General features: G+C 39.7%; 1 protein-coding gene across 1 annotated transcript in view; it reads left to right on the top strand.

The window, feature by feature from the left end:
* LOC108786613 (transmembrane channel-like protein 2) overlaps nucleotides 1-15,921 on the top strand; it is a 74,239-nt gene extending 58,318 nt beyond the window's left edge. Inside the window, exons 14-19 of the mRNA XM_018555938.1 lie at nucleotides 4,022-4,261; nucleotides 5,709-5,834; nucleotides 8,580-8,658; nucleotides 8,988-9,111; nucleotides 15,221-15,261; nucleotides 15,721-15,921. Of these exons, the coding sequence (XP_018411440.1) occupies nucleotides 4,022-4,261; nucleotides 5,709-5,834; nucleotides 8,580-8,658; nucleotides 8,988-9,111; nucleotides 15,221-15,261; nucleotides 15,721-15,921 (811 nt within the window). The remainder of the gene's footprint in view (nucleotides 1-4,021; nucleotides 4,262-5,708; nucleotides 5,835-8,579; nucleotides 8,659-8,987; nucleotides 9,112-15,220; nucleotides 15,262-15,720) is intronic.
* The last annotated feature ends 26 nt before the right edge of the window (nucleotides 15,922-15,947 follow it).

The raw sequence follows: 15,947 nt of genomic DNA, 5'->3' as shown, positions 1-15,947 counted from the left end.
CTTTGGTGAACACATAAAACTAATATAAATTTGCTTTTTTCAGAGATAATTACACCAGATATACTGTAATTATATTTCATCAATTTAAAACATTTAAACCATATAACAGTTAAAAAGATTAAACCATAGAAAAGTTGTTTTTAGTTTGACAATTTTTATTTCAGCTTTTCATTGAATTGACTGTAGCATGATAATTTATATTGTGGCCATGCATTTAAAATACATTTTTGTTTTTCTAAAATGTGTTAACAAACTGGCTTAAATCGGTTAGTAATTAATGATGGAGGTTAGATGAAAAATATAGCACACGTGTCTATTTGCAAACTGTTCTGAATATTATTAATAGTAGTCAGATAATTGTACTTTGGCAGTGATCATTAACTAGGAAACACTGTTGCTGGCCTTTAGCCTGCCAGACAGTTATCATAAGCCATCTTATAACATGAGCTGATGCATGTTTTTTTGTATTCGTACTTCTCTGGAGAGGTATTTATTCTGTTTAAGATCAATTAATAAAAATCAATCAATTTTTATTAATTTAATATACAAAAAAAATCCATATAACACCTTACGACATCCAAATCAGTGTCAGCACACACTTAAGGTCGAGCATGTTCTTTGGTCGTCAGAGTAGTGGTCGGAGGGCCTCCTCCGACTCGCGTCTATCTAACTACGTCATGTAATGATGCAATAAAGAATATTTTGAACTTTCCCTTTTGTTCACCAAACAGACCCACAGTAACCCCAAATCCTCCCCACTCACTTCATAAATTATCCCCACTAATTGCTAACTAACTTGGTTTACTAACTTCCCCGTATGCCTGACATCCTAAAAACTGCTCCTAAGCCCAACTAACTAAACCACTCATTCACTCGCCCTAACTCTCATACGTTATCCAAGTAAACAAATAAACATTAACAGAATGAAAACATGTAAAACACAAAAAAAACAAAAAGGAACAGAGTGCCACCTTTGTGTGTAAAATCTTTGTATATGTGCTCACAAACAAATGTTTTCATCACGCTTGTCAAAAAGCTAAAAGCCACACCGTCGGTTAACCCAGGATAATTCCACCCCGACTAAATATGACAGCTGCCTCCGGTCACATCACCTTCCACTGTAGTCAGCTAGGATTTCGTAACTTTCATTTTTATAGCTTGATCAAGATAATGTTCCTATTTGAGCCTCTAAAGTTGGCCATACACTGCTCTATTTGTTTCCTTTAACCCGTGGGCTGAATGAAAAAAATGGAGCCGATTCCTCCATCAGCACTACCAGCGTGTCAATCGAGGAATCCCGCTGTTTGCACCGTAATCAGAGCTGGCCGCTGTCAGAATGCCCAAACAGAGCCGGGGACTCTTTGGCTGCCGACTCTGATTGTACAAAGATTTTCTGGCTGGCTCCTTCAATCAGCTGATCAAGGGATGCCGACCAAAATGGTGCTAAAAGTGGCACCCACTGTGCAATTTTTTTCTGGTTCCTCAAAAACCGGCCAAAATTCGCACAGCGTATGGCAACCCTTAGAATGCTATCCAGACACTTCAGGTATCCATAAATAATGAATATCTATCCTCCCATCTAGCTATTTTCTCCATCCGCATAAGATATCCAACTTCAGTTATCCAGTCCTCTACCTGAGTCACCACGGCTGTCTTTCAAAACCTAGGTATAAGAGCACGTCCTGCTGAGAGAAGAAGAGAGGTACTTGTTCTGTGTCTCCGTAGGGCAGCTTTATCCTTTAACTTTCTGCTGATTCTTGCTGAATCGGATAAAATTCAAGCTGTAGATGCCCTGTCAGCAACACCTGGCTCCACAAAAGTAATCTGAAACATTTTCATTTAACAGATGCATCCAATTAGATTCAGGCATTGTTCGGGTATTCAGTAAGCTTAGGGCCATCCCTATTATGAAGTAGCCTGAGGCAGTTGCCACAGGAGGGTGGGCTGGGTGTTGGCAGGGGGGCAGCCACAACGTCCCAGGTTGCTAAAAGCTCTTAGCAACCATTGATGCTCTGCATGGTGTCCCACCAGTTGTCTAGAGCTGAGTGGGACACTCTGGCTTGCGTCCCGCCGAGCTCCTGACAACCAATAATGTCAGTGAGCTGGGCAAGATACCAGACAGAGCAGCTGACAGTGCGGTCTGCCACCATTCCTGCCACAATCCCCCATCAACAAATCGCCTGTCAGGCCCCGCAACGAAATTGCCTCAGGTGAAAAAACCATAGAGGCGGCCCTGAGTAACCTGTAGTCCCCTCGGCTGCTAAATACAATAGCTGGCCAGGGAGATCCCTTCATTTGTGCTGGATGAGGGAATCAAATTACTTCTGTCAAGCATGAACGAGAGAAAGCAAAAGGTGTACGAACAGCTTAACAGCTTAACTACTTCAATCTAAACAATGCAAAATAGAGTGCGTGGACCAGAAGCATATGGGCAGTAGTAGAGCAGTAGAAGCTTAGTTTTTATAGCAGTTTATGTAGCCATAAACTAATAAGCCATAAGCCAAGATACTAAGGAATTTTGTATTTTTTACCATTTAAATTTCCTCCAGATTATCCCTTAATTTTGTTCAGGCATAACTGCCTCTATCTTTAGTAAAGTAAAATGAAACCCTAAACCTTTTTTCCACAATAGCAGCAGTAAACATATATCTAGTAAGTCACTTTTTCCTGTGTTAAAACTGGCCTTTCCTCCAATTCTATCTGGCACCCTGATCCCAGGCTCTGCTTTCTGATTTTAGGGTGACTCATTTACCTTGCAGGGTCCTATGAAGAAACCTTATTGTGTGCACACCCATGTATAGGACTACATACTGACATGATGACACTGCTTGAGCAGAAAGGCACAGGCAGCCCGACATGAGAACCAGAGATGAGAACACACCCCTTCAGCTCCTAGTTCCAGGCAAGTGCACAGGCAAGGATGAGAACACACCCTTTAAGCTCCTCCTACCAGGGTAGAGTGTAAAGAGTACAGCGGCTCGAAGGCTGAGCTATCACTTTAACAACAATTTTTTTTTTAATGAACAATCTTTACTTATATTTTGGATCAGCATGCAGGCAGTGCCCACAAGTCAGCAAAATGTTTTCAGTGAAGGGGTGCACTGGCACAATGAATGAGGGGATATGTAGTCCCGAGTTATGTGATAAGGTGCCTTGGAGTTACATTTAGAGACCAGACGTGTAAGCTGCAAAGAGGAACACTAGGAAAGCGGCTGTACACATATACTGGATTGGGTCTTTCGGCACTTTTTTGGAAGAAATTGTTTATTGCTCTGCGCTACATTAGTCTATAGCAATGTGTTCTGGCTAAAAAATGACAAGGCTTTAGTACTACTTTGGTAATATTGTAAGGGAAGATTTGGCTAAATCTCCCAAACATATATTCTCGTATTGTTAATGTCTAGTGAAAAATTATGCATTTAGGATGTATCGTTCAGAGGACCTGTTTTGTCAGATCTCTTTTTCTAGGGATTGATATACTTGTAAAAGGTTTAAGGACAATCATTAGCAACCTGTCTTTTATCTTCAATGTTATGTAGTCTGAACTCATTCATCTTTGCTTACTATATTCCTTATAATTCATTTAAGCATATCCCTAGTATTTTTTTTTTGCTAGGGTTTTTATTGCCGTCTGTGTCCTTCTGACTATTGTCTCAAGGAATGATCCAAAATGTTATAGTTGCCACTTAAACTGGAGGTGAGAGTCAATCTTCCAATGGGGATACTTATTCTGGTGACAACTAAGAGGGAATTTATCCTTACTTTGGAGATATTCGCTATCAGTTCCCATCTGCAGAATAGGGAAAGATGAGAAATCTCTTCGCAGAGAGCAAAAAAAACTGACAGGCGTTCTAAACATGACCTACTCTATCCAAACTAAAAACAAAAATATATGCTAGAGAAAGTTATTTCTGCACTTTTAAACTTTGATAAAGATGTGTAGCTGTGTATGTTATAGTTGCATATGCTACAGTATAGATCTTTGTATTTTTAGCTGACATGATTGCTTCTTCTTTTACAGGATGGGTTCATTTTATGCTCCGGGACTGATCGGCATTAACGTCCTTAGGTTGCTCACCTCGATGTACTTTCAGAGCTGGGCTGTTATGAGCAGTAATGTTCCTCATGAACGGGTGTTCAAAGCATCTAAATCAAATAATTTCTACATGGGGCTTCTCCTCCTCATCCTCTTCTTAAGTCTGTTGCCTGTGGCTTATACAATCATGTCTCTTCCACCATCATTTGACTGTGGGCCATTTAGGTATGAATAAAGGAACCAAATCCCAAATGTGTAATTGTAACCAGCTGCTGACAAGTTTAACAACCTCCCCCCTCAATATGGTAAATGGACTTGACTCTGTAAGTTTTACAGTCCTTGCTAGTTATGGGTGAAATGTTTTGAAAACCAAGCAAATTGACATATCTGTGTATCAAAGATGTATTTTATTGTTTTAAATATATGTATTTAGAATTGTCTAATCTGCAAAGAAATACTATTGATGACATGTAATTTTCAGTTTTCTTAAACTGATTTACTATAGGCCAAACCTATAGGCAAACACTGAGGGGTCTATTTATAAACAATTTGCAGAGCCTTTCACCCTGTGTTTGGGAGAGTAATGCCGAAAATGAATGCTCTCAATTTATTTCCCAGTTCGAAAATGTAGTGTTATATTATAGCCACTATGTGTAGTTTCCCAGTTCGAATGTACTGTTCCCAGTTCGAATGTAGTGTATTATTGTAATATTATATTATCGCCACTGGATGGAGCTGAGAAGCAAAGAAAATAAGTGTTTATTTATGCAGGTGGATGTCTAGCAGTAGTGTGGCTGAGCATGTAAGGATCATATGGGCATTCAGTGTTCCATAGCGATTTGATAGAAAGATGGTCACTGGAAGTGGCTTATCCACTTGAATGTGAAACTAGGAAGTAGAAGAGGAGCCAAGGCACAGACCACAGGTGTCTGCAGCCAAGAACTCTAGTGGCAATTTTGGGGGAGACCATGTTTTATTTGAAAATGGTGATTTTGTGATCATTTAGACGGATGTGCAAATCTTAGGCCATCTTAGCTTTACATAGAGTCAGCCCTGCTGTCCTGCTTAATACACAGATGTTTGTCAGATTATGCTGTATTGTGTACATATAGGCACATTTTCCTTAAAGTTTTAAATACAAAATGGGGGGGGGGTTGCCTGTGGCCCCTCACTTTCTGTCCCCCCAAAAAACAATATTTTTCTCTTCAAAATGAGGGAAGATGCACACTTAGACAGTTGTTACCACAGCAGGTGCCCCGTGAATTTATGTCCCATTGGCAAAGGGTACAAATAAAGAAGGAATATCCCCAAAGGAGACACAGACAGGAATAAAACCGTAAAAGGGGCTCTAATCCTTCCTCGCCCTTTTGCAGATCTATAAAAAAAATGGCTAGAGATACAGTTTAATTTTTTTCCCAATAGGCAGCCCTTGTAAGGTACTGTATATCCACTCTCATAAATGCTACACCAGCTCTAAGAAACTTAGATTACTTGTACTGAGAGACATGAGGTACAAGTGATGCTATATTTTTACTGAGTAGATAAAACAGTTCATATATTACAAAAAGCATTATTAAAGGTCAAACATAACTTAATATGTTTTTCCTAAATAATACTGGTGAGCAGAAACTGAATGTGGTGTTTGTTCATATTCATATGTTTATTCTTCTAGTGGGAAGAAGAAAATGTTTGATGTAATCCAAGAAACAATGGATAATGACTTTCCTCCGTTTGTTGCCAAAATTCTCAGTGCAATTGCAAATCCTGGACTAATTATCCCAGCTGTTCTCCTTATGATGTAAGTTATCTTTTATTTCTCCCAAATCCGTCTATTGCAAACATGAGTTTTTAAACCCCAGGTCCCCCAACAGCACATACTCACCTTTCCTTTGCTTCCAGGTATAGAGAACCATGTAACTGTCTCCACGTGACATCACTGGTGCTTGATGATTGGCTATGCACTGTCATACAGGGAAGGAGACACAGCCCTATTTAAATTCGGAATAGCAGCACAATTTCCCTGCTTCAGGCACTATCAATCAATGCAAGGCTCAACAGTGAGGGAGAGATATAACTAGGCATGTCCCACATGACTTGAATGTCAGCCAATGCAAATTGCATAGTAAATACTCTGCCCCTGAATATATGGACAGTGACAGTGCAGCAAAGAACTGTGACACAGGGCACCTCGGAAATCCTGCCTCCCAGCAACTGGGCATAGCTGTGATCCTTGGGTTAAGACAATGACATCCGGGACATTTTGTTAAAGATTTTCTTGGATATGCAGAAAGTTTTTTTTCTTTTTAAATTATTGATTAGTGATGTTTGCTGTACAAGAGGGAATTTTATGGAAAAAATAACGTCACCCTGGAGTTCAGCTTTAATGCTGGAGATGCATGCATGAGGAGTGGCACAAAGCTGCCTTTCCTCATTTGTTGCATTTGAACATTCGAGTGGCACAGAAGTGAAAGGAAGAAATGCGCTGCAGAGAAAGAGGGCATTAAAGTGAACCTATCGCTTTAAAGGTGGCTATAAGTATGCAGATAATGTGTAGAACAAGGTTGTATTATTCAGAGTTTATTCTATCTGTAAATTTTCCAACGGCAACCTTGTTTTTTTTTAACTTAATTTTTTTTTCTAAAAAAAAAAGCAGTTGTTTAATGGCCACATTGGTGCATGTGACCCTAAACAATGCAAGTGGTCTGAACCCATCTGGTTTATCTGCCATACTTGGCCATTAATGTGGACAGCCAACTATATTTATTGCAGATTAACAGGTATATTCACAAAAGGGTGAAGAGTTTGGAGAAGGCAGGAGAAGTGAACAATTTAGGACAACATAGCTGAACTTGAAAGTGAGCTAAATTGGAGAATTTTTCCAGTTCAGCTATTTTGGCCTAGATTGTCCACTTCTGCCTTTTCCAAACTCTTCACCCTTTACTGAATAGGTCTGTTGGTCTCTTACAATCAAGGAGAAGAAATTTTGGGTGGCTTGATCCACCTTTGTATGGTTAGTACAGCAATATATATATATATGCAAAGTTTTATCACCTTATGTTTTCCATAAGAGTTCAGTTTTGGTTGATTGTTATAAAAAGGACAAAGCCTGTTCATTGATTATATAGGGATTATACAAGTTGCAGGGTAGGCTAAAATTATTTTCTATCTAAAATGTATAACTTGTAAAAAAAAAAAAAAAAAAGAGTAGCAATAAATGTCTTGCAGCTGATGTAATACTAACTACATTCATCAAATAAAAAAATGAAAACAAATAAACTTATCTGAATGTAGACCTAATTTGTCTTTGATTAACAAGCCCACTGCATCATATCAGCATTTTAAAAGCTCATTTGTCTGTAATCTTTTACCAATAGAGATGATCATGGTCCAATAGATTTGTCTGCAAAATCTACTATTTCGCCAATGGCTGAACTCCACTCAATTTGAAACTCCTAAATGTAGTTTTTTCTGCTGCTTGTGCGCAAGTTGCATTTTTTTTCTTTTCATTATTTAGTGGAGAAGGGGGGCTGGCCTCATTTCATGCAGTTACATTAATTTTTGTTATAATTCTTGGCACATGTATGTGTGTGTCTGTCGGGGGGTTGAAAGGTGGTTTTGGGGGGGGTTGTATGCATTTGATCATTATTTTTGTAATCACACAATGATGTCACTTCCATTTATTTTTACCTATTTTTTCACCTTGTATTTTTCTTTCTGGGAAAATTTTAAATAGTCAGGCAAGCCCCTACCTTGTTCGCCACCTGAGGCGGCCAGCGGAAGGGGAAGTGCTAGCCGGTTGAGCTGTCAGCCGGAAGGGAGGCGGCGGCTGCCAAGCTGTTACCTGGGTGGGAGGCCGAGCTGTCAGTCCAGAAAGGGGGAATTTGGGGGCTGCTGTTAGTCAGCCGTGCTGCTGCCCTTCAAAAGAGATGCCGTCTGAGGCTAACTCATTATGGGGACGCCCCTGATGCCAGTAATGTGGGACCGAGTTTTGAAACAATAAAAGGTCTAGGATAATTGAAAGGAGGTTCTGTAACCCTCAGGAGCCATTTAAAGCAATGCATTCAGCAAGAATTATGAAATTTTGCCAAAAGCTCCATATTTTTGCTGAAACTTTATGGGGAAATAAGTATTTTCAATATCGCTCATCCTTAGTTACTAATAAAGTGTGTGTGTGTCTCAGAGTTCTATAAAGTTCCTTGTATATTCTTTTTGCACAGCTAAATGATCATCGCACTAATATATACTGCACACCAACACCCACCTAGTACAATTTCTAATCAGTGTGACATAAGAGAGCTAAATGTGTGCATTTGTAGCCTTATTCAGAATGTGAGATATGTCACTCCACAGAATCAAATAGTAAAAAAAAAAAAGATTAGGCCATTGTGCTTAAATATACTATTCCAAAAGCTGCTCTCGTTTCCAGTGGGGGACATACATTGCACATCAGTCATTAAAAAGTAATCTTAACACACAAATGTTTCATGTGTTGTAATGTTAATTAATACATTATCTCCATTCCATTGAACTATGTTTCTTCCAGATTAGCAATTTACTACCTCAATGCTGTTTCCAAAGCTTATCAACAAGCAAACATAGATCTCAAAAAGAAAATGCAGATGGTAAGTGCAGACATCATTTAAAATGTAACATATTTATTTATTTTCAACAAACAGAATGTGGACCATTTGGAAAGGCCAAAGAAGTATGTGTTCAATGTTTTTCTCCAATTTAGTAATTAGTCAAGCAGTTGTCATTTTATGGTACATTACACAAGGTCTGCCAAAGTCAATTATGTTTAAATATTCAGCACATGCCTCATTTAGATGTAATATATTTTTCCCACGGAGTTAGTTAGAGAAGACTTTTACTTCTTCTAGCTATGGAGTTATGCTGTATTCATGTTATCTCTTTAACTGCATAGTAATCTAACTTGAATTTCCTTATAAAGCAAAGAGAAGAGGAAAAGAATAAACGCAATAATAACACCCAGACTAATTCAATTATGCGAGACCTAGAAGAATTACTTCCTCCAAGTGCAAGGAATGCACTCAGACTCCAGACTACTGGAACAGGTAGGAAAGTTGTGAAACCATGAGAAATTCTATCCCTATCAATGATCCAGAGGAGACTGTTACTTCACTCTACAGAGCAACCAGAAAGTGACACTAAACTCAAAATGTAGATCTTCAAATCATCTCTGAACTCCTGCTGACACTGTCCTTCCTTCTGGAGGGTGGCAACTTTTTCTCCCCATGGTGCCTGTGTGTTGTAAAGTAGCCACCACTTCAAACTCACTCCCGTGATGGACTACAATCTCACATTTAGGTTTCTCATTTTCTGTAATAGACTATAATTTCAATAAAATTAGTATGAGATTGTAGTCCATCACGGGGAACAAAAGTAACCACCCTCCAGAAGGAAAGACAGTGTCAGCATGAATTCAGAGATGATTTGAGGATCTACAGCTGAGTGATACACAAATAAGTTACATTTTTGTTAATAGTTAAGTTACTTGAATGCATTTTTAAGATTTAAAGGAAAACTATGAGGGGAGTGATTTTTACTCAACCTCATAGTTCGAGCCGACGTGCGACAATTAAACTGTCACACGCCGGCTCAATAGATTGGGAAGTGAGTGAACGCATACCGTCGCTCGCTCACTTCTTGATCATCTCCCTGCAGAGAGCTGTGACTGTCACTCACGGCTCCCTGCAGGGATTCCCCCCCTCCCCGCTCTGATCCTCAAGCACTGACTGGCGGAACGGACGGGGGAGTGGGCGGGTACAGCTGGCTCTGCCTCTAGATAGGCAGAGCCAGCTGTCAATCACGCAGGTGGGTGGATCTCGACAGTAATCTCGGGATCCGTCCCGGCTGTGGCGGTCTCAGTATACCGCGAGCTGTAGCTCGTGATATACTGAGCTTTGGGTCACGGGAGGGCGCTAGTTTATGTCCTCCCGTGACACTTGGGAGAACTATGGGGAAAAACACTGACCCCATAGTTCTCCTTTAACTCCTGAGTTGAGTGTCACTTGAATGAAGATAAGAGAGAAGATAAAAAGTTACTTCCTCCATGCTTGTTCATTGCAACCAAGAGTTAAAAGAAAATGAATCACGGCATTTTTCTTTATCTATTATGGTCAGGACTAAGTCCTCATATTTACCAACCCTGCAGCCTGGAAAACATAAAATACTGTCATTAATATTTGGTATTTCTTTTTAGGCCGACAGGTAGAACTCTGTACTCTTTTTTAGATTTTTCTCTTATCTCTTACAGCCTAATGAAAGCAACCGATTGTTTACAGGTCTCACTAACTCATGATCAAAGTGTATGTAAACCCTAACAAAGAATGTCTCATATTTGCTCATTGTTGATCTGTTAAATATACCATTGGAAGTACAACCCCAATTCCCAAAAAGTTGAGACGTTGTGTAAACTCTATATAGAAACAGAATGCAATGATTTTCAAATCTCATGAACCCATATTTTATTCACAATAGAAATGATAAAATGTACCACAAATTGATGACAGCAACACGTCTCAAAAAAGTTGGGACAGGGCAGCAAAAAGCTGGCAAGATAAGTGGTACTAACAAAGAAAAGCAGGAAGAACTAATTAGGTTTTTTGGCAACAGGTCAGTAACATGATTGTGTAAAAAAAAAGAGCATCGTACAGAGTCAGAGGGGTTGATTTACTAACCTTATAAACACACCACGAACATGTATACACCTCTGTAGTGTGTTCCCTCCCAGCATGATCTATGGGTGGAATCTAAACACCTTTGTAGTGTGTACACACTTTGCAAGGTGATGTTGTGTAAATTAGCTCTATGTTGTGTTGCTTGCGTTGATGAATGCAGGAATGTAAATGCATGAGCTAACCATTTTTGTCTAAACAGTGAAGCAGCATTATATATGCATCATGTGCATGGTTTTTCCATATATGGCATTAGTGGATATATACTTTTAGAGACTTTTTGGTTGATAAATACGATTTGCTGTTTAAAAATCACACGCACCTAGTGCGTGCGTGTGTTTAGGTTAGTAAATCACCCCCAGAGTGTCTCAGAAGTAAAGATGGGCAGAGGTTCACCAACCATAAAAAGCTTTGTCTAAAAATTGTCAAACAATTTCAGAATAATGTTCCTTAATGTCAAATTGCAAAGACTTTAAATATATCATCATGTACAGTACATAATATCATAAAAAAATTCCAAGAATCTGGAAAGATCTCTGTGCACAAGGGACAAGGCCGAAACGCAATATTGGATGCTCATGATCTCCAGGCCCTCAGATGACACTGCATTAAAAACAGGCATGATGGACATCATTGCATGGGCTCAGGAATACTGTCTGTGAACACAGTTTGCCGTGTCATCCAAAAATGCAAGTTAAAGGTCTATCATGCAAAGAAGAAGCCATATCTGAACACAATCCAGAAACGTTGCCATCTTCCCCGGGCCAAAGCTCATTTAAAATGGTCTGCGCAAAATGGAAAACTGTTCTGTGGTCAGACGAATCGAAATTTGACATTCTTCTTGGCAACCATGGGCACCATCAATGCCGAAAGATATATCCAGAGCAGCATATGCTCCCATCCAGAGGATGTCTTTTTCAGGGAAAGACTTGCATATTTCAGTAGGACAATGCTAAACCGCATACTGCATCTATGACAACACCATGGCTTCATAATAGAAGAGTCTGGGTGCTTAACTGGCCTGTCTGCAGTCCAGACCTTTTACCAATTGAAAATATTTGGAGCACATTGAAACGAAAAATACAAAGAAGACCCAGGACTGTTGAGCAGTTAGAATCCTATATCAGGCAAGAATTGGACAAAATTCCTCTCCCAAAACTCCAGCAACTGATCTTCTCAGTTCCCAGACGTTTACAGAATGTTGACATGGCCCTGTCCCAACTTTTTTGAGACGTGTTGCTGCCATCAATTTCAAAATTACAATATTTTTTTCCTAAAAGGGTACATTGTCTCAGTTAAAACATTTGATATATTTTCCATTTTCTACTGTGAAAAAAATATGGGTTTATGAGATTTGCAAATCATTGCATTTTGTTATTAAGTAGATTTCACACAGAGTCCCAATTTTTTGGGAATTGGGGTTGTATTATGTTGTCTATTTGACAAGTGCAAAATAATATATCTGTTGATCATGTCAGAAAGTTAGATGTCTTTTGTCCAGGGGCCATTTCCTTTGTTTTCTCAATGAGAGTAATTAGCCCTCCTAGTCCACAGTTGATTTCACATACAGTCCCAGTTTTTTTGGAATTGGGGTTGTATTACGTTGTCTTTTTGACAAGTGCAAAAGAATATCTGTTGCTCATGTCAGAAAGTTAGATGTGTCCAGGGACCATTTCCTTTGTTTTCTTAAGAGGAGTAATTAGCCCTCCCAGTCCTTATTTTGGTACTACAGAAATAGTAGCTTTTATGTTATAGAGATAGGAGAGCAGGTGGGTCTGAGTAGCTTGGCAAGGGAAAACTGGACAGTTTACAAATGCTGTGGTTTATCAGCCCACAACAGTACTTAGTAGCTGAGTGCATTTCTGGCAGATCTGGCTTGTATTTTGTGTACTTGCAGGGTCTTTAAATGGATAAACCATAGGCAAATGTGCATGTATTGCAGAGATACTACTATTACTGTATACTCTGTACTGGATATGTTTGGTTTTTTTCCTCATTTTTTTTTGACCTGACATGCACTTTAAATTTGCACACAGCTAGATGACGCAAGACTCATCCCAGTGACTCAAACCTTTTCGGATGCCTTAGTTTAAAATTTCAGTTACAAAGCAAGCCATGAAACAGGCAACTATTGCTGTGCTAGTTGCTTAGTCAGTCCACAGAAATTATATGTAAATTATTAAATAGATTGTATAGAGATAGTAAAACAAAAAAATATATGAGACAATATAAAAACTGGCAAACTTAAAAGAACAAATAACAAATTATTATAGTTTTCATTTAATTGCAAGTGTTCATGTCATACATTTAAAATGTACGAGGTATATGACACATTTTTATATGTGGGCATGTTGAGAGGGATTGAAACCATTTATATTGGGATAACTGCTAGCTAAGTAAGCTTCCCTTCTTTAAAGTCCATCAGCACCACCTTTCTCTTCTGGAGAAGCTATGTGCTAGATCCTTCCCCCCTTGACTTGGCTTGTCTGTCTTCCCCTTATAGCAATCGGAAATGTTGGTCTATTATGGTAGCTGCAGCTGTATTTATGCTATCTACCTGTTCTCAATGGGTTGTTTTGTCCCATCTGCATGACGCTTTGTTAAATCCCTGTTGTGCAGCTAATGGCTTTCTCAAAAAGAATGTAATGATTAAAAAACAAAAAAGAAAATCTATGTGTATCTAGCAGTAGACATTGATCTTGAAACACCTTTGAAGTTAGAGAGGAATCTGTAACTAAGAACAAATTCATGCTATTTGGGCTAATTAATAGCAAGACAGCAAGATGACATGCTTACAAGGGGAGACTCAGACCACAAGTCTACATAATTTGTTCATGTCCTCTAGTGGTCGAAGTTGATCGGTCATTCACTCGGCTGCCCTCGGCAGCTTTGTGAATGGACCCCTAAGTACTTTTTTGTGCAAGAAACAGAAAATTAGCATATCACATAGTAAATGGAGGTGAATCACTTCCACAGCAAAATTATGTATATTATTCCGTTTGTCTTGGAGATACGGTAGTTAAATTCACCACAATACTTTTAACATAGTTTAATATTTCCATATCATGAAAAATCTGAAAACAGTAGCAAAAAGAATAACTTTCAAATGCAGCTATGTTAGCTATCTAGTTGTTCATGAAACACCAAACAGTAATACCTTTCTAAAACAAGTGTTTTCTTTTTACAAACTGTTATGTTTGTAAAAAGAAATGTAAAATCCCTTTAGCTTATCTGGGCAGGCAAAGTTTAGAGTAAATAGATAGTTTAATGGGGGAGTATCACATACCTGACTGGAGACTCAGCTGAGAAGGAGGCTGCCCGTGTACCTCTCGTCCCACACCCCTGGAAGTGGTGGCAGGAGATATAAGGACTGAGTGGGGTGCAGATGCTGGTACTGGTGTTGAGGAGACACTTGAGTGGGCTGGAACAGCTGATAAATCGGCAGCAACGGGATGACACTGGGACCTCTAGGAACCAGAGCAGGCAACGGTGGAGAGGCCAACAAAGCACTAGCTGGATGTAGCTGCTCAGGGTACTGCTGGAGCGATCTACCAAGTGGCAGCCGAGGTCATACACAGGAAACCGAATCTTGATTGTGCAAGGTCAGGAATCATAAACCAAGGTCATACACAGGAGATCAGAGAGCAGAGGTACCAAATCAGAAGGAAGAAGCGGAGTCAATGGTCACAAGGTGTTGTTCATACACAGCAAATCAGGATACTGAAACAGAGTATGGGGCACACAGGGACTAGCTGAAGACCACTCAGCAACTTGGTCATGGCTGTTTATCAGTTTATATAGAATAGCGTGCACGCCAATGAGTGCGCACATGCACGCTAACGCCTCCGTATGCTCATGTTTCTGCGCTATTGCACGTAAATGTTCCCATACGGACGCGTCCATGTGCTAAAGCGTTTACCAGACAATTTCAGCAATGGGTTGCATGCTTGTGTGCGTGCACGGTTTTGGCCAGGAATCAATCTGCAGGTAAGTCTCTTACAGGCAGTATTTAGGAATATTACAGCAAAACAGTAGTTGTTGTGAATAATAATTATGGTCTTGACTGTAGGTTCAAGAAATACCTAGATGGTACCCCGGAACTTCCTTGATTTTCTTTATGACAGCGTTCTGCAACTGCTAAGTTAAGTAATCTGGCAATTTTATAGATCCCTTAGAACTTTATTTGTGAGATAAATGTACTTGAGTTTTTGAATCTGAACATCTGCTGTGACAATGATGAAGGGGTCTACTACCAATGCTGGATTCTATAAGGGACAATCAAAAGTAAAGGCAATTTATAAATTACAAGGTAACCGGAAAAGAGAGAAGCTTGTACAATACAGCATATTTACATAGCCTGATGAATGGTACAAGCATGCATAGTACAGTGCTCGGACTTTAGTTGAGTGGTAGTCACATGGACAGAAACATGGATGCTTCATTGTGAGATTGCTTGCCGGCATCTGACTTTTAGTTTTGTTTTCAGGCCGCGTACAGCAGAGGACGCCACGGGCTCGCCGGGAGAAGGTAAGTGTCACTTTTCTCTGCAGTCCTGAGTCTGGCTCGGGGGTTACCGCTCCTAGTATTGAAAATGAACCCCGAGCCAGACTCGGGAAAACCGCCAGGGAGGTTAAAGAACTACGTCCCATAATGCACTTTCTTTTGGCAGAGGGAGTGAATCCATTGGAAATTCACCATTGGATGTTAGCTCAGTATGGTCAAAGCACCATGAATCAACAAAAGGTTTATGAATGTTTAGAAAGATTTAAAGCAGGAAGAAAAGGTGTAACTGATGAAGCTCATTCTGGTCCCTCATCAGCATCGTGCACACAAGACCACAAAGACAGAATGCCTTGATTAAAGAAGACTGACAGATAAGTGTCTCTATTGGCTGAACATTTGGATATCAGTTATGGATCCGCATTTGCCATAGTGCATGATGACTTGGAATGCAGGAAAGTCTGCGCATGATGGGTTCCCAAACAGCTTACTGCTCTGCCAAAGCAACAGCATGTGGAGGTTGGGACCCAGTTCTTGAGACAATATGAAGAAGATCGGAACACTCTGGAGAGCATTGTCACTGGCATTCAGACATGGGTGCCCCACTACGACCCGGAAACCAAAAGACAAAGCATGGAGTGGAGACATCTGTCTTCTCCAGCGAAAAGTCAGCCCTCCACCAAATAAATCATGTTAATGCTGTTTTGGGACAA

The sequence above is a fragment of the Nanorana parkeri genome, unplaced genomic scaffold (genome assembly GCF_000935625.1).
Source record: "Nanorana parkeri isolate BGI_ZX_2015 unplaced genomic scaffold, ASM93562v1 scaffold219, whole genome shotgun sequence".
Lineage (NCBI taxonomy): Eukaryota > Metazoa > Chordata > Amphibia > Anura > Dicroglossidae > Nanorana > Nanorana parkeri.
Note: the sequence above shows the minus strand (reverse complement) of the source record. Positions and strands in the feature narration are given on the sequence as shown.